The following is a 21,514-nucleotide window of genomic DNA, read 5'->3' as shown; positions in this document are numbered from 1 at the left end:
CTTGGGCGCCGCCTCAGCTGAGCGCGCCGCCGGCCGGGCACGCGGGCAGGGCGCCCGCCCATTGGCCGAGCCGGGGCGGAATGTAAACACGCCGCCATTTTTCTTTGGGGCGCCTGACGCCGCCGCCGCCGCCCTGGCAGCTGCAGCCCCGCCCCGCGCTGACCGCGCCCCCCGCCCCCGCGGACAGCCCCGCCCCCGGCTCGTGCCTCGCGCGGCTCTGATCGGCTCCCGCCCGGAGCTCCGCCCCCGCGCCCGCCGCGGGTCCGTGAGGGGGCGGCGGGCGGCTCAGGGGGGCTCCGGTCTGTGCGGCCGCTGCCGGAGCGGGCCGTGAGTGCGTGTATACACGTAAATACACCTACCCACACCCGGAGAGGTGCGCGTACAGGGTACATATGTGTGTGTGAGTGTATGTACCCCCTGTATAGCCGTATAACATAGACCTCTCTCTGGGACACATATATATGTATATAGACACACCTAAATATATATATATATATATATATATGCACACATCCCCCCACACATATATACAAATATATATATACACATCTACTGTGTATACAGTATATATAGGTGTATGTATAGGGTGTATAGACCTACATGTAGGTGTATATATAAGGCTGTAAATTGTGTATAAATATATATATACACTTCTATGTATTTACGCCTTTGAGAGAGGAGAGAATCGATATTAATAAATGAATGACGTGGGGGTTGTATGTATTACATATACAAGCATGTGTATGTAGTACCGAGTATGTTACGAGGATGCTGTGCACGCTCACACGGAACTTCCAACACTGGTATAAAAGTGTGTAGGTGCCGCTCCAGGTGCCGCTCCAGGTGCCGCTCCAGACCGAGCGCACCCGGCGCTCCCGTGCGGGGCTGCGGCCGTCCCCTGCCCTCCCACCGCGCTGTTTGTGAGCCTCCCCCAGAGGGATGGGGCGCCGAGGGCCGTGACTCAGCTGCTGGGCTGGGTGGTGTCCAGCCAGTGTTTGGCAGAGATAAGACCCCCCTCAACATCCTCCCTTTATTCCGGGGTTTTTGTTTGCTTTTGTCCTGACACACAAAACAAAAACTCCTCCGGGGACTGCTGCGGCGAGGCAAGTGTAAGAGGGAGAGCGGTGATGACAGAGGAGAGGTGTGCCAAAGTAAGTGACTAAGTGAGTCCCCTGGGCTCCTGAACGCAAAATACGGGATGGGAGCTGTGCCTGTGTGCATGTGCTGGGACCCACCAATAAACTCCACATGAAGCTTGCAGGAGTTTCTTTCATTACTTCCTACAGCTTCCTGAGTATTTTTCACCTGTACGGTTAAATAGGTGTCTACAGATAAATGGTGTGTGGGCAGTCACATCTCTGAATTTTCTCCAGTCATGCTGGATGAGCTGTAACTGTTGAGACCATGTGGTTGTCATTTGTTCTATTCAGTTCTGATACCCTATGCCTTTACTGATGGTACTTACTATGGTGCACCTCTACACAAACAATTTCTCAATGTGCACTTTCAGTTTGGGGTAGTATTTTGTATCTTTTCTCTAAGCGAGGAAGAAGCTTTAGTGGGACATGAGCATGAACTTCATTTATCCTGAGATCTTTTATGCTTGTTACTCACTCTCTAATTGCTTTATCCAGTTTGAAGTATCTCCCTACAGTCAGACTCCTCACTTGACAAGCCATTTGCTTATGTAAGACATATCAAGTGCTTGATGCTTTTCTTCTGTTACAAAGTTCAAAACATACTTGCTGGAGTCACCTGCCCACTCCTGCAAGAGTAAATGTACATTATTAACAATCAGTACTACTGCTGTCATTTTTGAAGGTACTTGTAAAATTATTCTTCCAATATTGACCTTGTTAGGAATTGTAAGTTTATTAATATATCTGTGAAGCTCTAAAGGTAGCTGGGTGTGAGTATCAAAGAGAGAAAATAAATTGTATAAGGTCATCTTAGCAGAAGACACAACTACTATATTGAACCTAGGAAATGAGGTATAGGCAAAACATTTTTAATCTTGAATTTGTGTGCATATATTGTGCAGGTCTTCTAGCAAAACTGTCTGAATTTTTACCTTGGAACACTGGAACGATAAAGCTCTTTTTATCTCAAACAGGGTCTGTTATGCATTGCCTTGGAATATTATCAGTGTTATGCAAGTTGCTAATAACATTTAGCACTTCATAGCAGCTTCTTTCTAAGTGAATCTGCATGGGGAGTGATTACATGCTGCAGTATTCTGACATTTACATTTTAAAGCCATTTCTGAAAATGAAGCCTCAAAACATCCCTAGCAATCGTTTCCAAGGTCTCTCTTTCCATGTCAGCTATGTATTAGTTCCTCCACTGACCATCAAAGCTGTTAGAGAATTGTTTGGAAAAAGCAAACATAACTTTGTGTAGAGCTTGCAACTACAGGTCTCTGTGAACATGACAAAAGTAGATCCACCAAGAAGCCATTTTCTGCCTCTGAAGAAGTGTGACTTTCCGAAGTCACTGTCACAACAGGACAGGTGTTACTGGGATTGCCTGTGAGGATGTGGTCAACATGCATGGCAGGGCAGCATCTACGCTGCTTTTACAGTGGAGGACAGAGGCTGCCTGGCCTGGTGTAAGGCCTGATGGTGCCAAGTTAGCACACCAAAATCTGGTAGCAAGTTTGAGGTGGCAGAGTAGGTTCAAGCAGAGTCTGCACCACACATCATGCTGCCACAAAGCCTCTCGTCTGCTGCATCCAGAGCAACTGGAGTGCTGCAACCAGATTTATTGTGTCATTAGAGTACAAAAACTACTTTAGGCTGGAAATACTTTCAAGTTCTTTTGTACACATAAAAGTAAACCCAAGGTATATCAAGTGACCAAAGCAGCTGTTATAGCTGGTTTACCCATAGCATGACCCGCTGCAGCCATTTTCACTGTTCCCTGCAGGTGGAGCAGTACGTTGGTGAAATTAAAGGTGGCCTGAGACCAACCATGAAACTCACAGTCATAGGCATGGTACACTCCAAACCCAAGAGGTAAGTGAAGGGACTGCTGGGGGCTTCACCCTGTTGTACATGCTCCTTCCTACCTCTCTTCTAAATTCAGAAGCTTTCGTGGAGGTATGTGCTCTTTGAAGGAAGAAAGTCAAACAGATTAACAATTTATGGCTTTATTTAGTTTTTCTGCACTCAGACTAAGATTAAAAGGTCAGGGAAGAGTTCACCGTTTGGTCTTTCTGACTGCCCTGACAAGATTTTCTACTTCTTGCCCTTATCTAATGTGAACTGAAGGGAACACACAAGTGACATTTTTCCTCCAGGAAGAAGTGCAATTCTCAACCTGAATCTTGGTTGTCTGTGGGGGGGTTGGAATCAACACCATTTAAGAAACGGTTTTGGCACAGGATGTAGAGGTTCACTGCTGTCTTTTATCTGGATAACAGCAACTATGCTTACCATTATACTTTTTTTGCATCTACAGCTATCAACTCCACTGCTTCTACTGGTGAAGAGTATGCCATAACCTCCTTTAAGACACAAAGGAGTGCATGTTGAAGGATTTGATTTCAGTCAAGAGAGAGGGAAAGCAACATCAGAAATCATTAGCATTCTGCTGGGCACTGGGGCAGGAAACAAAGATGAGCAGTGTCTTGTCTCATCCCTTTCTCCAGCTTCTAAGCCTGTAAAGTCCTGTGTTTTAGTCTGACATGAAACCAACAGCTATCTCTAGTCTCTATAAGCTTCTGCCATGTCCATCATGTCCTTTACATTTCTGAAAGTTCAGTAATTTAATTGGTCTTTTTTTCAGCTTTTCAGTGACTCTGCTCTGTGATCCAGTGGATGCAAACAAAGATGTTGGACTGTTATTTACAGTTAACTTCAGTGAGAAATCCATCACCCGAAATGCACGAATTGCTGGGAAATGGGGAAGAGAAGAGAAGACTATTCCCTACTTTCCATTTACAGCAGGTGACACGTTCAAGGTCAGTGTTAGGGTGCTATGAATAGGGTAGAGAAAAGGAGGGGAGAAAGGCTGGAGGCTATGTATATGACCACAAACAGCTAACTACTGACATTGCCAGGTTAACTAGTACGGTTTGGCACAGACAGCAACAGTCCAAGCCCTGATGGGAAAGATGCATCCCTTTCTCTAATCTTAGTGAGAGTACTCACTGGAGCTTTGCAGTATAATCTCAGAAGAGGGTAGGTTATTTATTAGGGGCATTTTAGAAGAACTGGTAGACTTTGTGCTTCGCTATCCCCATGACATTTAGTTCTAAGTCCATGCTGTTGAAATCAGCCCTGCTGCTGATCTTTAATACCCTTCCCTGTCCTTTTCCATTGCAGATGGAGCTCTTATGTGAACACCAGCAAATACGAGTCTTGCTTGATGGACGGCAGCTCTGTGACTTCACTCACCGCATTCAGCCTCTGAGCTTGGTGAAAGCTTTGCGGATCTCAGGGGACATCAAGCTTACCAAAGTGGCTTGAAAAAAGGAGACCATGATATCACCAGAGGACAGAGGAAAATGTACTTTTTCTTGTCTCAGAAATGTTTTGTCTTTTTCCCCCGGCTGATTCTGGAGAGTGGGAACTCTATCTTTTTAATTTACTGATGTGTTTGAGATACACACTTTTTTTCCCCATACACACTCAGCAATTGCAGAGCTATGGCTGGTCTGGATAAATCTCAAAGCATTTACTGAGATACACTTCTGGCCTCTCAAAACTGCAAGATTTATGATGTTACGTGGTATCTCACATCCTTATGCCTCCTTACCCCCTCAGGCATGCCAGGTGGCAGAGCTCAGTCCTCTGTGGTGGGTGGCTGTTGTTAGCCTTGTGACTAGAACTGAGCATTATGCAGGTGGTGGGTCTGAGGAAATGGAAGCAGGAGATTTTCTTATAAATGAATAAGGGAGTCTGATGGGCCCAGCAAGGCTCACATTATCAGGAGTGAATTGCTTTTCCTGGAAGCTCTGCTCAGCACAAAACCATCTGTGCTTCCCAGCAGAGAGCAGTAAATGCCTTACCACCATCCTTGTCTCTTCCAGGCAGCTTTTCCGGAATTGAAAAGCTTCAACAGCTGTGGATTTCACAGTCTTCTCTGGACCAGCCCTAGGAAATGGTATCTGTAGCTTAAACTGCACTGCCTATTCCTGTTCTTGCATCTAATTAAAACTGCACCTTTGCTTGCAAACTTCTTTACCAGCACTCTTAAATATTTGAATGCATTTAAGTGTACTGTTATTTCATTGCTGTAGCTTTTGAGTGAAATCCTAAATACATGGCTATTCTAATAAATAAACAAGCATGTATCATATTCTGCCTTTGGCGATGAAGAGACTTCTTTTCAGTACACAACTTGGAGAACAAAACATCTGTACAGAGATGAATCTGTGGATAGCAGATTATCAAATTCCTCCATGACTTCAGGGAAGATATATAGCATGCTGCATTTTTGAAGGCTCTGCAGAGTCTGGCTGTCACATACAGGTACTCATAAAACAAGCAATTTTATGAAAATAGTGTATCAGCAGGCCGATCATGTGTTTGAATAATTTCCTACATTACATTTTACCCTCTGGTGTCTCAGTTTATATATAAATCTAAAATTACAGTGAATGAAACCATTATTTTTCATATACTCAAACCTGCCCTCTGAGAAGAATCATGTCTCTGAAAAGCACGGGATATTCAAATGCACTGGTTTGGGTTTTTCTTTTATATTTAATGATTTCAAAGACAAGGTTAGTAGACAAATAATGGAAAAATAATGACTTAAGATAGAAAAAGCAATAGTGAGGACTGCTACTATAGTTCTCTGTCCAAATGGTGCTCCAACATAAATGGACTTACAGTAATAATCAGAAGGAAAAGTCTTGCTTTTATGGCTGAGTGATTTCTTCCAGTATATTCAGCACCAGAAATTGTCTGGAATTTCCACTGGTCTGATTTGATACTCAGGATCCTGTTCTGCTGTGGGGCATTACCAACAGAAGAGTAAGCTGTATGGTGGAGAGGAAGACTCTTTGTTCTTTTCCAGTCTAACAGAGAACTAAATAGTAGAGCAGATGGATGGACAGACAGACCCCTTGTTTGTTTTGCAGTGTATATTATCCTGGCAGCTGGACTGTGGCTTAGCACAAGATTCGTGTCATATACCAAGAAAGGCATTCTCAGACACCAGCACCTTTCATTACTTAGCTGTTTCAGTCTTAACAAATTAAGTTTATGAGCCCCTTTATAAAGGGGAAAGGAGCAAGACAATTCTGCTTTAAGATAAAGCACAACCTGGATCTGTCAGACATAGACTGAATACTTGTACAAAAGATCCTTTTCTTCCATCTTGGAATATCTCGTAGTTTCTTTGTAAAGCCCTGCTTGTCTGTATCCACCTGTTTTGATCTCTTGGTTAGATGGTAAATTCAAGGTGGGGGAATTATTCTGGATCTACATGATTTGGTCTACATGGTCTGCCAGGAATTGGTAGGTGTTATGGTGATTCAAATAATGAAAATAGACTATAAAGGGAAAAACAACACTCCCAGACAATGAGAGCAGGAAGCTTGGTCACAAATAGTTTGTCATTTGACATGAAGTCCACATTACTCATGTCAGTGGTTTGATTGCCTCAATCCACTGCACTCGCTCTGCCTTGGAGCTGGCCTGGATGTAATAATGAATATCATTTTTGGTGATGATTTTGAAGAGGTTGCCTTGCACATTGCCCTTCACTCCTGCAGAGAAAAAAAAACCCGACAGATGAGGAGGGTGCACAGAGAAAATCTTTCTGGCAGATACGAAGCTTCATATGGAAGAATTTGAATTTCGTGAATTAGGGAATCAAATCTTTCCTTTTTATTATGAGTAAGACATCTAAAGCTCTTGAGTCTTTGATTTCCCTCTTCAAAACCCCTGGAAGTGTTCAAGGCCAGTTTGGATAGGGCTTTGAGCAAACAGCTTAAGTGGAAGTTGACCCTGTCCATGGCAGGGGGGTTGGAGCTTGGTGATCATTGGGGTCCTTTCCAACCCAAACCATTTGGTGATTCTGTGGTTCTATGAAAATAAAGATACACACATTCCTGCCATAGATTGTATGAACTACTGTGCACTCTACAACATACCTAAAATAGTCTCTGTTTAGGTGAAGACTATTATTTGAGTTATACACTGGAATGATGAACCCCTACCAGTTTGCACAGTAGATCAGATTTTCTCCTGCCCATAGCTGGGTTCCTCTTACCAAGGATCTCTGTTGTTCATCATGTCCCCCTGCCCCCAGACCAGAACATTTTCAGACCTTCTCTTTAGAAAGATGTTCTGTATTTTATATCTACACATTGTACTTACTGTCATAAAACATATTCCTTGAACAACAGAAACACTTATCTGTGAGGCTGAGGTTCTAGACAAATGTCTGAACTAAGCCCATGCTCCAGCAGAACTGGTTTTGTATTGCTGTCTTTATATCTCCCCTACATTTGGGTTCTTTTCAGGAAGGAAAAGGTAACAGCATAAGTAGAGAGGACACAGAAAAGGAATGGCATCAGAGGATGCCTCAAGACTTTGAGATAAAAAACGCCCAAAAAGAAGGTGTTTTCTATTTGTCTGTTAACTCTGGAATATTATTCAGTCCTAGGACTGTCTCAGAGGTCATATGACTAAGAAAAGCCCATATAAAGGGAACACCCAAGATATGTGGAAATAACGCTTAAAAAAAAATCCCCTTTGGTGTGGACAACCCAGCAGTACAGGGATTTGGGACGTGCCTCTGCCCTTGCTTGCAAAGGGAAATGAAAGGTCAGCCCACTTGTGCATACAAGCAACCATACATACAAACCCACACCCAAAGACTGTATTGCTACGGCATAAATATAAATGTATGGACATTTAGAGGCTCATTCTCACCTGCTGGGACTCCATTGTCCTCCAGAGCTGAGACAAGACAGCCACGAAGAGAGAATCCACCTACTGGTTTGTTTTCTTCCTGCAAAGAAAAAGGAAACAAGGCTTAGCTGGAAAATATCATCATTAAAATAATTTCCCAAAGCACGTGCATTACTTTTATGAAGTTGGAGACATAATGCCAGTTTTTCCAGGCATGTCACAAGATAAATCAATTAGAACATGTAGTTAAATGCATTACTGTATTGTTTCAGTCTCAGATGTTTCTCTGATGTAGCTGGGCGTGGTATAAATCAGTTAAAAGCACAAGGGTAGGCAATCACATTTCAAACGTATGTATGGTTTTATCAACAGCAATATGTTGAATTGTATATATTTCTGTAAGTATTGCTTGCTGCTTTTCACTGAGACTATATGGGAAAAATCTGACTGTTTTCCGTAGTTGGCTAGCACTCTTGTTTCTTGCCTTCAGGTTCTGCAGTTTCAGCTTATAGCATTACGAGAATAAGTTGCAGTGAAAAAAATCCATGAAGGAAGAGGAAACAAAAAATGAATTAGCTCCATAAGCTCTTTTCACTGGGATGTTGCTTTTGTCTTCTTTAAAAGTCACATAAAGCATTTCTATACATGTTCTTGCAATCCTGTTGGGCTTTGTGCTACCATAAGTATCTGACTTGCTCACATTGATTATTATATTCATGAAGATAAGTTCTACTGTTCTATGAGAAAGTTTAAAACTGAGTAGTAGAAATTCCTATAAATACTTTGGCATTAAGGAGACGCTATTCAATGCTGGAATAAGAATGTAAAAAATCCCAGTGCCAGTATGATCCTCAAGTGGTGGGATTTCCGCCCAGAAAGATCACAACCCAGAAAGAAACCCTGCAGGACCATGGTCCCAGACTGTGAGGGTACAGCAAAAGACCAATCCCAAGAAGACTGCTGCCACTCAGCTAAGGAAAAGGAATCTCACAGGAAAAAGACAAGACAGAAGATGCAGGGATACAAAATCCTACAAGGACAACCTCTTAGGGTAAGGCCAGAGAGGTCTAATTCCCCAGGAAATGGATAGAGGAACCCAGGGTGATAGAAACATTTACAGCATAATTGTATCTTCTTTATAATGTTTATGTCTCTAAAAGGATTTCTGGGGAGGGTAACTTCCCACTCACGTACCTTGGTGGGATCATAGTAGTGCAAAAAAGCAGGATCAACTCTCAAAACAAATTTTCTCACCTTCCAGTTTTTCCTCTTGTGCCCCTGGCAAGATGGAAAAATTAAAATTACTACCTCCTGAAATGACCGTTTTCCTATAGGCTGTAGGGGAGACATAAATAGATACCAAAAAAGAGGGTTTGGACCCAAAAAGGAAAAGTATTTCCTAACATCTTGGTAATTCCCATCACCTTCTGCTTATCTTTCTTCTTCATACATTGATAATTCCATTGTCTCTTCCTTACCTGTGCTGAGAACTAAGAAAGCAGAGTGACAGGAACAAATGGTTATATCCCTGATTCCTGCTTTTAATTTCAGATTAAATATGGGTTTCAGATTAAAAGCCCATGCTGTGTGTGCTCTGAGGGGCTTATGTCAGGTCCTTTTGGAGCTCTTTACTCTTTCATCGCAGCCCTCTCATTGCTGACAGGCCTGTGCCAGGCCCTGTGAGCATCCCCTCCCCTGGAGGTTTGGTGCTGGGGCTGCTGGGGGCTGTCCCTGGCTGCTGCTGAGCACAGGCAGAAGCTCCTGGGCAGCTCTCGTGCCCTGTGGTGATGGGAGGCTGCCCTGCCAGTCTGTGGGGATCCCACAGTGCCCTGCCAACCCTCGTGGTGCCCTGGCAGCTGGAGGAGGGAGGGTTGGGAAGCATCTGATGATCCAGTTTGCACAACACTAAATTTGGGGCTCTGGGTACAAGGCTCCAGAGTAAGAGTGTGGCCATGCAGTGCAGGTAGGGCTCCATTTGCAGGTGGCTGTATTATGCTCTGAAAGAGCATGACTGACCCTCGTCTTGTTCATAGTAAGCATTGGAAACTACACCTTGCAGACCAAGGGTCAGATCTGCTGCCAACAGGTAATTGTGCCCAAAACCAAGATTTCACCACCACCAAAGCACCCACATGTCCACAGATAAATGTCCACTTCATACCAAGGTCAAGCTACTCAGCTTTGAAATTCGTCTGTGGCCAGCAAAACATCATCACTGTTCACTCTACCTGGATGGGATAGGTTGAACCAAAGGAACAGTGGCTCTGCTTGGAAGTGAATGTAACACCTCTGGTAGGATTTGGAGTTTGTGTGGGACTTCGGCTTTTGATACTGTTTTGTACCTTTCAGTATATGCTCAATATGTACAGAACATCCAATTAATCCTGCCTGAGCAAGTTCCACAGTTCACTTCTTTGTAACTGGATACTCTTAACTGCAAGACCTCAAGTACTGACGGGCAAGTTCTGCTGGGCACAACTCTCCAGCCATGATCATATAAGACAACGTTTACTCTCTAAGAAACCCTAAGAGCTGTAATTTTTCTTGTTTCCTTGGGCAGGTTCCAAGACTTTGCTTACCTGTTTCACTAAGAATCCTTGCTTCACAATTTTGCCACTTAATTCAGAGATGTTAAAATGTACCTCTTCCTTGGAACTGGTATTTTTCTTACTGCTCTCAGCCTGCAAATAGGGAAAAGACATTTCCACTTTTGTTTTTAATCTAAACAGAGTTTTAAGTACAAAATTCTGCATTTTATTTTCCCTTTTATTTTCCTTAGCTGTTTTTAGCTTATATTTCCTGAGTAAATTCTACTCCATAGCTCTGTTGCACAGCCTTGTAGGACCAAGATTCACAGGCAACAAATTACAGCTGTAAAGCTGCACATGCTGGGTAGAAGCACTGTGGCCTTGAGCTGTAGCATAACTACAGCACTGCCTCCAATACATGCAGACACAGCACTGCACTCCAGGGACACACCTCTTTTAATGCCTAATTATGTAATTTGTAGATCCCTCCATATCCATGTAGCTATTTGGCTCCAGCAAAAGTGCCAGTGTTAGTACTACTAAAAGCCTAGAGCTGCTCCTTCTGCATTTGCTTTCTCAGCCTGCACATTTGCCTTTGGTTGCAGGCTGTGTGTGTCCCCTCCTCACTACCCCAAATCAAGTGTGTGACGAGGGCCAGAGGAGGTGCCTCTGTCAGCAGCTGCATCACTTACAAACATGTATAGTGCGGTGGAGTCATCGAGGAACTTCTCAGAGGGGTCGCTGGAGCGCATGGCCTCCGTGCTGCGGACCCCCACAGGCCTGATGAAGTTCTCATCCATCAGCATGGATGCCAAGGTGACAGCCTCAAATCGTGACACAGCAAAGCTGTTGGAGATGAGCCAGTCCACCAGGGCAGAACCTGCAGGAAGAAAGGCAGTTCTCATACCAAGACAGTGTGCTCTCCTGAGGAAAGGCAAATGGTCTCCTGCCACACAGGTTTTCACTTGTTGAAACATTTTGGCACCATCCCAAAGATTGTCAGAGAAGTGCTGAGTTGACCAAAAGTGTGGGGTTCTAAGTGTACTTCCATATGTCCAAAGAGCAAGAAGGAAAAGTTTTGGAGAGCTTGGCTGCACTGCCAGGCTCCACTGGGTTATCCCGCAATTTATCCCACTATGAAGGCAGTACAGTAGCTCCTTTGTCCCTGCAATGAGGCATATCAGATGTGAGGTGGCTCTTTGTCTGCAGTAGGTGTACCTGTGAAGGTCTCTTTGTATCTGCTGCCTTGATCCAAATTGCGGGTCAGCTTAATTCCAGTACTGCTGTCATACATTCTCTCCACTATGTCGCTGCAAACGAGAGCACAGCACAGGATCAGCAGATGAGAAAGACAGGCAGAAATTCCTGCATACTTCTGTCAGTGCCTGGGATGTCCTCATGATTACCCACATAAAGATGGGAATTATTCTAGGTACTGCCCCAGAAGCAGTCCTAAGTACATTCCAGGAAAACTTTATTCTCCCAATAGCAGCACTAAACAAGGTGCCTCACAAAGTTATCTTTCAATTTAAAGCACTTCAAGCTGATCTATAGTCAGCCTGACTTACCTGCTCAACACAAATCAAATTAATGTAATTCTTCTGTTTCTTAATCTGTTCTCTGATTCCTTTTATTTAAGATGACACACCCTAAAAATCCTAGTCTGGATTGCAATTGTTGGTTGAAAACGAACAAGGCACAAAGTCACCACCCACTGCTTCCCTGATGTTACATCTTTTGAGGTAATACATCTCCCCAGTGAGAGCATCTGCAGCTGACTAGGAAGGTCTTCAAGCCAGCAGTGAGGTGCCTGTGCAGAACCCACATAATCCCAAAACGTAATGGTCAGGAAAAAGTGCGTTCCCTGGCAAAAGTATGTGCAAACCTAGGACAGCACAGCCAGTTTAGAGGTTCCTGGCCACACAGGAGCAGATCTGTGAAGAAAGGAGCTTCCCTTGATCCTCCCCATCCATCAACTCAGGCACTTTGCAAACTACAGCAACAACAGAATGAGAAATCATATACACTTACTGGAGACTGATATTTTCTAGCAGTTTGAAAGAGTTCTTCATTCTGTGAAGTTCTTGTACCTGTACTGGGTGACCAGCATGAATAGCTCCAGTGATGTCCAAAGCCCAAGAATCACGTTCCTCCCTGGAGCAACATTCAAGGAAATAGTCTGTATTGGTTTTTGTCTTTAGTTTGATGAGTAGCTGTGGAGAAAGAAGTACAAAGCAATAACATCATTTAGCAATTTCCCTACTCTTGCATTTTGCTTTTTTTTCGCACTGGCCCAAGTGACACAGATAACTCTGATAGTGTATCCCACCTGAGCAGTTCAGAGCAATTCTTGTTCAGAAGGATGGTGGGCACAACTCTGGGTTGTTTTGGTTTTGGTTTTTTTTTGGCTTCTATCCCCCTCAAATCCCTAGGTTTTCAGATAAACATGGTCTGCATGCTCCTGGTACTTAGAAGAGAGCAGACCACACAGATACTGGATTACACAGGAGTGTGCTGCTGACTGTAGAGATTTTCACATCCAGATCTCGACAACTGCAAACTCTTCATTTGGCTCTTTCTGCCATGAGAAGTACTGAAATAGTCAGCAATTCCCAAAGTAATTTCCATTGTGGCCCCACACATGGGAAATCTGCATTGCTGCTGCCCATGGGTGAGCAGAGAAACAGAGGAGGCACTTTTTCTTCCAGAGTCGTCTTGATGGAAAGTTTCTACAGCAGCAGTATTCCATTGGTGAAGGAAAAAGGAGCCTGATCTGGCTGCCTGGGAGCACCCCATGGATACCCAGGATTTAAGACAACTACCACAGATGATGCTTCCCTTTTTCTCCACCCTCCTCAGATTTTATTGAGCTGTTCATGTCCTCTCTCCACACACTGTTGGGCTGATGCATTTGCATTTCTTCTCCTCACTGTGTGCACAGGAGTAGTGGTTGGGGTTGGGGTTTTTTTGTTAATAGCTGTGACTCACATTTGGGCACAGGGAAGAACAAAGACAAAATGAGGGAGTTCAGTGCTTGTCCTGGTTACACTGCTAGCGGCAGCTTGCTTTTGGCTGGTCCTAATTCCGGAAACACCCCGGTGGTATGGTTGCAGTAATCAAAGAAGCCAGGAGGAGAGAAGAAGATAGGAAGAAGTCAGAAAGTGAGTGACATAGAGAAGAGATTTTTTTCCCAGTCATACCGGTCTGTTCTCATATTCCAGGCATGGACAAGTAATAGTGCAGCCATCCAAAAGGATCCTGCCCTTTGGAGAAGGCTCCTTCTTGCCTCCTTCAATTTTGTAATACAGCAGCTTATCCTGAAGCAGAACGAACCATCTCACTTTCCAGTTACGAACAACATGTCCCTGGAGGGCAAGAAATCCACATAGCTTATTTTAACACAAGAACTGAGAAATGACCATATTTTCTTCTTGGCTTCTTGTATGAAACGAAGCACAAGAAGTCATCCTGAGTCCTGTTCTCCCTGAAATACACATTTCAAGTAACAAAATAGCACAGCTCCATCACTATAAAATCATAGAGGAATAGAAAAGTGCTTTGCTCTTTCTTCAGCCAGGAGAACTTCTTTGCTGGCAAGAATTGTTTCATGTAAAAGCTCACATGAATTATCCCAAAGAGCTGATGTAGCTGCACACCTGTCTCCTGACAGCACAGGCAGCAACAGGGCTAAATCTGAAATGTGTGAAGGCTCTTAGCAACTAGCTCCTCCTCTCTGGTGACCCTGGGTGGTGTCTTTTTCTCTTTCATTTTGATGTGGCTCTAGGTGCCAAGTGGTTTTGCAAACACTTTGCTGGGTGAATTCGCTTTTCCTTACATCCCCCACTTACTGCTAATGAGAAGTTCATTTCAATCGTACCTGCCTCCAATCTCCTGGGCTAAAACATTCCCTGTGCTCCTGTTTCCTGTAAAGGAAATATGCTTTTTAAAGACAAAAGACTGAATGAAGGCTGCTGTTGAATGCCTCATGGATTATATGACAATACAGACAAATCCTCCTATTTTCCCTCTGTAAACAGCCCCCAGCTCTCTTTAGTCTGGTTAAAGGACAGCAAAGCCAGTGAGGGCTGGCACTGGCAGGCTCAGTCCTGTCTGATGGTGTCTGGTCCAGCTTTGCTGTGCAAAGAGCTGACTTGTGTTTCTACAGGTGATGGAGTGTTACAGCCAGCAGGCAAAGCAGGGGGTAAAGAAAGCTCTGGCACCTGGGACAGGGTGAGCATGGTGAGAAGAAAGAAACATGTAAGGTCCAGTTGTGGCATGAATTAAAGCTCATTAGTTCTCTGTAAATAAAGGGGAAACCCAGCAATTTCCAAGTAAAGGTGGAGTAACGAGTCTCTAAAATCCAGGGCACTATAGATCCAATGTCTTCTAGCCCATACTAAATACAATTTATCTAACTTGTGTTTGTTCTCTCCTTTCCTTTGCGTTCCTCAGTGATTTTTTTCACCTGTTGTAAAGTTACTTGGCCATTTTTCCTGTATGTTCTTTGCTATGGCTCTATTCTTTCCTTCTAGAAAATGTTCTCTTTTCTCAGGAGGTCACCTTACCTTTTTTTCTTTATCTTTACCTGAATTCCACACATTCATTTTATATTTATAATGCATTACAGTACATAATTCTGTCATTTATAATGCAATTAGATAATCCCTTTGCTTCTGTTCTCTTCTCAAGAAAGCTCTATTTTCTTTACCTGATCCTATACCTTGCTCCTTTTTCCTCTGTGAATCCCAGGTTCCCTTGTCCCTCAGTTTCCTTTAGTCATCCTCTTTGTGGTCTCCTTCCTATCAAGCTGTGTATCTGGGTGATGTTGTACAGACTGTGGTAGTCACAGCTCTGTGTGCTGCCGATAACCTGCTCCTCTCACACACTCGGTGCCTTGGCTTCCCATTTGAATTCAGTAGTCACTAAAGAGGCAAAAAGTACACCTGTAGCCCAGGGAGGAGACTGGGAGCTGGGACTGCTCTGCCTTTGCTCCACATAGAACTTCATATGGCTGGCTGGCCAACTGGCTGGGAGTCCTGCCAGGAAAGCTCCTGACCAGGATTACCTTCATGTTAGCACCAGAAACACTGCCACGTACTGTAGAAAAGCATTTCCCAAGGCGTGGCAAAGCTTTGAACAAACCTCTGAATCACATTTTTCTCTGTGAAATCAAGGACCATATTAATCATTGAGACAGGGTCTTGATACTAAAAGCAGTTTATGTCCCTTGCTAAATTGCCTCCTGGTGTTCCAGCAATGACTGACTTGGTCCTACAGGGAGAAGTACTGGGAAGGTTGAAATCTTTCAGCTTTTTTCACCACATTTTGGCTAAAATTTTCTTACAGCACTGCTTGAGGAGTATGGAAAAAAGAAGTTATTTCAAGCACATTTTTAAGTTTGCATTGCCCTGATCCCCTTTAAAAAGAATAATCTGTTCTCCATTCTTTCATATGAAATGGGAAACCCTGCACAGACAGGTCACTGAAAAATGCACAAGCTATCTTAACCGACTGTCAGAACTTCTTCTGTCTCGCCATCCTTCGCTGCTCACCCCCACTGCTGCCTCGGACGTGCTCCTTGCAGGGGTGTGTGCGAGGTGCAGACATATTGGCTTTCTAAGCCCTGAGTCATCCTGATGGCTAATTCACCTTCCTCTACAGAAATGCCAGCACGGGGAAACTTGCGGGTGGGTAGCGAATAGCTGCAGTTCATGCAGCTTCCCTAGCAGGCATCTGCACAAACTTGGAGGAGCTCCTTTCCCAGGAGCAGGCAGGAGCCCCTCCGACCCAGCACCCAACAGGCTGCCTTGCCAGAGCCCTGGCTCGCTGCAGTCCCTGCTCAGGAGCTGCTTCCACGTTTGAGCAGAGCAGCACGGGGGGGAACCAGAGCACTCACCCGTTTGACGAGGAAGCCCTCCTTCAGCACTCCAGCTTCTTCCTCCATCATAGCCAGCAGGGAAAAGAGCAGAGCCCCCGCAGAGAATTGCCTGAGCCCTGGCAGTCTGTCCGTCTGCACATGATTTGTTTAAGAAAGTTCATTTTTCTTTGCTCCCCTCCTCCTCCAATGTGACGCACTCTCCCTTCCCTGTTTTTTTTTCCCTCCCTCCCTACCTGTGAGACATTAGTTAAACAGCGAGCTGGCTCTGATATATTACCTGCCCTCGGGGAAGTAAAACAAAGGGATGTCTAAAAAGGATCTTGAAAGAATTTCACAGAATTTAGTAGAGCAAAAAACCACCACCGAGTGAGCTGGCCAATATAAGCAGCTAGAAAATGACAAATCAGGTATTGCATGGGAGGGGGAAGCAGAATTTTAAAACCACATTCCTCAAAACTTCAGACTAAACAACTACCACTTAAAATTTCTCATCTAACAAACACATCTCTCAGAAGTTCTAGAGATCAGCACAGCTTGTAACACATAGGATATTGTGATTACAAGGTGACTTTTACAAATCTTAAAGTAACTTCTTTTGCTAAAAATTTATTTTCCTAAATAAGCTCCAAAGCACCTACAAGTCCACTCTACTTTCAGTGACCCCTCAGTATATAAACCCAGATTCTCAACCTAATATCTTAAATCTCTACGTAAGCAGGCTTTTAGTAAAGCAGCCTGATCCATGAACATTGCAGTGACCTCTTGTACCTCCTGAATGCCTCTGAAACAGAGTGTCTTTTGTGTCCATATACAATCTCAGATGTTTATTGTATTTTTAAAGACTTCAGCTGCCATGACAAATCTCTTTTGATAGATTTATCAAATCTTGTCCTGATGAAGTAAACCAGTATTAATAATTCAGAGTGCTGCTGTTCAGAAGTAATAGCCTTTGCTATTCTGTCAGCATTCCATGACTCTCACTAAAATTAAGGTGATATATGTGGGCAGAGTTATGAGCTGTGATAAGAAATACAGGGTAGAGTATAGCAAATAAACAAAAGCACTCGTTGCTATGTAAAGAGTCCAGAGGTCAGTAAGACGAAGTGACTAAAATATCATGGGGCACACTTTCATGCACCAAGGAAAAGGAACAAACAAATAATTTCTTTATACATTTTTATAACTTTTAGCTAGGAATAGCAAGACACTGAAGAATTGAAACCAGCACTGTACTGGAGACAACCCAGAGAAGAGTCCTGCAGAGGCTGTGAGAATACAATGGGTGACTAAACAATGCTGGAAATTAGAAAAGTTGATTCTGTATAAAGAGAAAACATGCTGGCTGAGATTTCAAAAGCAGAAGTTACCTATGTAGCTTCTACTGCAGACCTTTTGCCTCTTGGGAAAAGGCAGGCAGCATCGAGGCAACCGGCTCAGTAAGTCATATCCCAGTATGTTTGTTCTTCAGTCCACCTAAAGTCAGTACAGTAACAGAACACTTTTTGCTGCTGGTATGTAATATTTTGAGTTACCAATGGAAAATTTTGTAATTTTTTTTAGTATTACTGTAGCCTTAAAATAAAGCAGAACTTAACCAAATATATTTTTGTTAATTGAAAAAATAATCTCCATCTCTGCATATATATATATGCATATATATATATACACACACACATATATATTTGTACATAAAAGTTGTATTCAGAAGATGAATCTTGGAAAAAAAACTCTGATAAACTCAGCAGAAAAATAAAAGAAAATAAATTTCACCTCACCAAGTTTTGTACATTACATTACACAAGAGGGGAAAAAAAAAAAAGAAACCTTGAGACCAGGTACACAAGAGATATTACTGCTGCATGCATTTCCTGGACATGCACTCTTTATATAACCAGCTTCAGGAATACAGTGTTCCACTGCTTGGTATTTGAGGTTTGACTCCACATTGTTCAGCTTGTTACTGCAGGCAATTTATTCAAGGTGCTATTTCATGCTAGGGAGGACAGGTAGAAGCTTGCAGGGGGCTCTCGCTCAGACAGTGATCTCAGAATTGCTCCATAAGCAGTCCTTGCTGAAGATCTGACAAGCTCCTTTTCTCCAGCATGCAGACCACCCACGACCCCGCAGACGTATCTTCGCAAAATTAACATTAGCAACAACGAATTCTATTGTCAAACTGCTGGTGAAAGGTGAAACAAATCTTGCTTCAGCTGGTCATTAAATAACAGGTTTCGTATTAACTACTTATATAGAGCCTTCACTTCCTGCAATACCTCAACTCAAAGTGTTTCTTCAATACTTCAGATATTTATCATACACACACCCCTTCCTCCCTGTCTCATTCTGTAGTTAATCGAGGCTGAAAAACTGCCCCTGTATTGCTCCCGAGGCTGAGTAAACACAGATCTTTCATGGTCAGGTCGTATAAAATGAGTCAGTGGACCCGGGCTGTCCTATTCATGCATGGGCTGGGAATGCAAGTTCTGGCATTGAACGCTTCCGGTGGGAAAGGACATGCTTCGATCTGTATAAACTTAGGGAGCTCTACATCAAATCTTCTGTGGGACTTAAAACTACTGAAGAGTACCCATTTCCTCAGATTCCCTTCAGAGTGTTTTCCACATGTCAGTGTAGTAGTACAACAGAAAAAGGACAGTTAAGTGCTTCACATTTTCTTCCCTTTGAAGTGACCCCCAAATACTTTATATGCTGTAGAATTTGAAATAGAATGGCCAGGAAGAGCCGGCTTCAAGATCACAGGATGCTACTCAGGGTTACAGGGGAGGGAGGAACAGCCTCCACAGTTCTGAGTGCAGGCTGTGCTCTTTCAGCTGGCAGACCCTGCTGGTACCTCCCGTTCAGTCCTTCAAGAAGCCACACAGCTGAGATTAAGGGAACCTGCCCAAAGGAAAACCCCGTCCCATGCTCTGCCATGCCCAGCGTGTATCATCATGTCACACACAGCATTGGGGTATTACAGACACCACAGTTTTCAAAGCAGCTTCTTAGGACTTTGCCCTCCAGTGTAGCACTCTCATTAAATATTTAGTTCCTTTAGTGGATTAGGAAATATGATGAAAACAAACCACATCAAAATAAAGCATGATGAAACATTTCTAGATAAAAGTGAAAGACAACAAGCATTCAATAGTATTCTGACATAACAGCAATTTAAAAATTAACTGTAGAAAGGTGCAAGTATTTGGAAACAGTTGTTTCATTGCCTAGACTCTTGAAAATCAAAGTGCAGATTCTGCTATGAAGAACACACCAGCTTCACTGCACCTAAAAAAAATCCTGTGGGCCAAAATCAGAGACAAGACAGCAAGAAATTGTCACTGTACTAAAAACCAGACAAACCACAACAGCCCCAAGGGCACCACTTCTTTAGAAACCACTATTTCCCCTCATCAGAAACAGGATACCGGGCTGTGTGTTACCAGACTCTGTGCCTGACCTGAGCCACTATAACTGTTTGGGTTGGATTTTTGCATTAATGAGTCCTTACTGTTTCCAAGCTGTCAATCTTAGAAAATCAATTTGAGGTAGGAAAGTCAAACTGAGATCCTTACAACTAACATATCAGGCCAAGTCCTGTCCACAGGTATACCTGTCCTCTTCCCTTCCATTGACTATGCTTAGTGCAAGTGGAGATGTTGGCCTTGTGATTACAGTTCAGCAAACAGCACAGTAGCTAATGAACAGCAGGAATGTGCTGCCTGGATTTAGCAACTTAACAAAGACAGTCACAAAAAGCCCTTATTTTAAGCACTCAGTAAGCAAAGACAGTTCCAGAAATAGAAAAAGAGCCAGGTTGAGACACAAAGCATTAAGCTCAGCAACTCCTAAAGATCTTTAAGTGATGCAGCACAGCAGAGCCCCAGCATTCCCTCATTAACAGGCACCCATCTGATACCTCCTCCTTCCCGTTTCTGCAATGCATGAGAAGGATCGACCAGGTTTGCCTTGTGTCTTTTATTTATTCTTGGTTGAAATATGCTCAGGAGAACAAATTGGGAGAGCCTGATTTTATCTGCCAGGATGACAAGTGATTGAAATGCATTTACCTGAACCTGCTTTGCTATCATCCTCACCATCTCGGCCATTTTTTTCAGGCACTCACAACCAACTCAGACTCTTGCCCACCAGCACATTCCAGCTCTAATTAGAAATGCTCTGGTAGCTACTGAAGAAATTTAACAAACTTCTGCCTAAGTTACTGACAGAAACAATGCTCCCCTATTAACACACCAAAACAGCTTTCACAGATTATACTAATTGTAATCCCTGCATTGCACTCCTTCCTTCCTTAGAGCACGTGTGGTTCACTCTTCAGTACTTTTTCCTTCACAGAATTATTATGGCATGGAGATCACACGGTGACAGAGTTTTAAAATACTTTGCTTTGTACCCTGAGTACCCATCTCTGTGTTTAATGGAAGTCAAATCACTATTTTAGTGAAGGGGCACAGTTGGAAGAGCTGTTCAAACAGGAAACTGACATTATCACAACTTCAAGCCATGCAAGGCTGTCATACACAGCTGCTGAAAAGACAATGTGAGAAAACCATTAAAAATATCTTTTTCTTCATTTTGCGCATTCAAGTATTTTCCAACATTCTGTAAAGACTGAAAGTTATTTACCTTTTTTGGCTTTGCTTTACTATCAGAGTTGGGTACACATGAACTTCTCTGATACCCCAGCATGGACAAGCAGCACATTGCAATATGTATGCCCTTTGAGAACGCTTTTGTGGCAACACCACGTAGCAATAATATAGTTTGTACCAAGGCAGTAAGAAGAATGCCTAGTTAATGCTCAAAGCCTCATTTTTCGTGCATTTTCCCTCTAGCACCACAGAATATTAAGAAAAAAAAAGGGCAGTATGGGACATGACAATTAAAAAAAAAATACCAACAGATTTAAAAATCTAGCAAGCTGGAAAGGTTACTTAGAAAGCACAACTCTTTCCCCTCAGTTCCCACTGACAAGGAAAACAGGATTTTTAAATTTTGGTTTTTTAAACTCCAATTTAGAAAGCACATCTTGTTTCTCTTCAGAGAAGATAAACAGGTTTTTTCTAAAGTGAGTATCTCAGTCCAGTGTAAATGGGATGTAAGGTAGGCAGAACTGAAGGTCATGTTGCAGTGAGCTCACAGACAGTGCTGCCCATTTTGAAGTATGTAAGTTCATTAAAGCTCCTGCTATATTCACCTATCGAGCAAACGGCAACTATATG

The 21,514-nt window shown here is 43.2% G+C and overlaps 2 protein-coding genes across 4 annotated transcripts; one reads left to right on the top strand and one right to left on the bottom strand.

Moving 5' to 3' along the window:
- The first annotated feature begins 859 nt into the window (after window positions 1-859).
- LOC104683836 (galectin-related protein A-like) lies at window positions 860-5,273 on the top strand. 2 transcript variants are annotated; one of them, XM_010390870.3, is made up of 5 exons: window positions 860-1,151; window positions 2,926-3,014; window positions 3,787-3,961; window positions 4,326-4,509; window positions 5,033-5,273. In XM_010390870.3, exons 1-4 carry the CDS (start codon window positions 1,128-1,130, stop codon window positions 4,467-4,469), a joined length of 432 nt encoding a protein of 143 aa, XP_010389172.1. In that variant the 5' UTR covers window positions 860-1,127; the 3' UTR covers window positions 4,470-4,509; window positions 5,033-5,273. The 2 variants fall into 2 exon arrangements, with proteins under 2 accessions (XP_010389172.1, XP_010389162.1); XM_010390860.3 differs by having other exon boundaries at window positions 861-1,151; window positions 4,326-5,273.
- Window positions 5,274-6,152: 879 nt separating this feature from the next.
- PLEK2 (pleckstrin 2) lies at window positions 6,153-16,913 on the bottom strand. Of its 2 annotated transcripts, XM_010390846.4 has the most exons (9): window positions 16,293-16,911; window positions 13,597-13,761; window positions 12,428-12,609; window positions 11,615-11,706; window positions 11,089-11,276; window positions 10,448-10,549; window positions 9,063-9,146; window positions 7,890-7,968; window positions 6,153-6,718 (listed from the first exon to the last, which is right to left on the bottom strand). In XM_010390846.4, the coding sequence occupies exons 1-9, from the start codon at window positions 16,341-16,343 to the stop codon at window positions 6,591-6,593; spliced, it is 1,071 nt and encodes a 356-aa protein (XP_010389148.1). In that variant the 5' UTR covers window positions 16,344-16,911; the 3' UTR covers window positions 6,153-6,590. The 2 variants fall into 2 exon arrangements, with proteins under 2 accessions (XP_010389148.1, XP_019135471.1); XM_019279926.3 differs by lacking the exon at window positions 13,597-13,761 and having other exon boundaries at window positions 16,293-16,913.
- Window positions 16,914-21,514: the final 4,601 nt, after the last annotated feature.

The sequence above is a fragment of the Corvus cornix genome, chromosome 5, assembly GCF_000738735.6.
Source record: "Corvus cornix cornix isolate S_Up_H32 chromosome 5, ASM73873v5, whole genome shotgun sequence".
Taxonomy (NCBI): Eukaryota; Metazoa; Chordata; class Aves; order Passeriformes; family Corvidae; genus Corvus; species Corvus cornix.
Note: the sequence above shows the minus strand (reverse complement) of the source record. Positions and strands in the feature narration are given on the sequence as shown.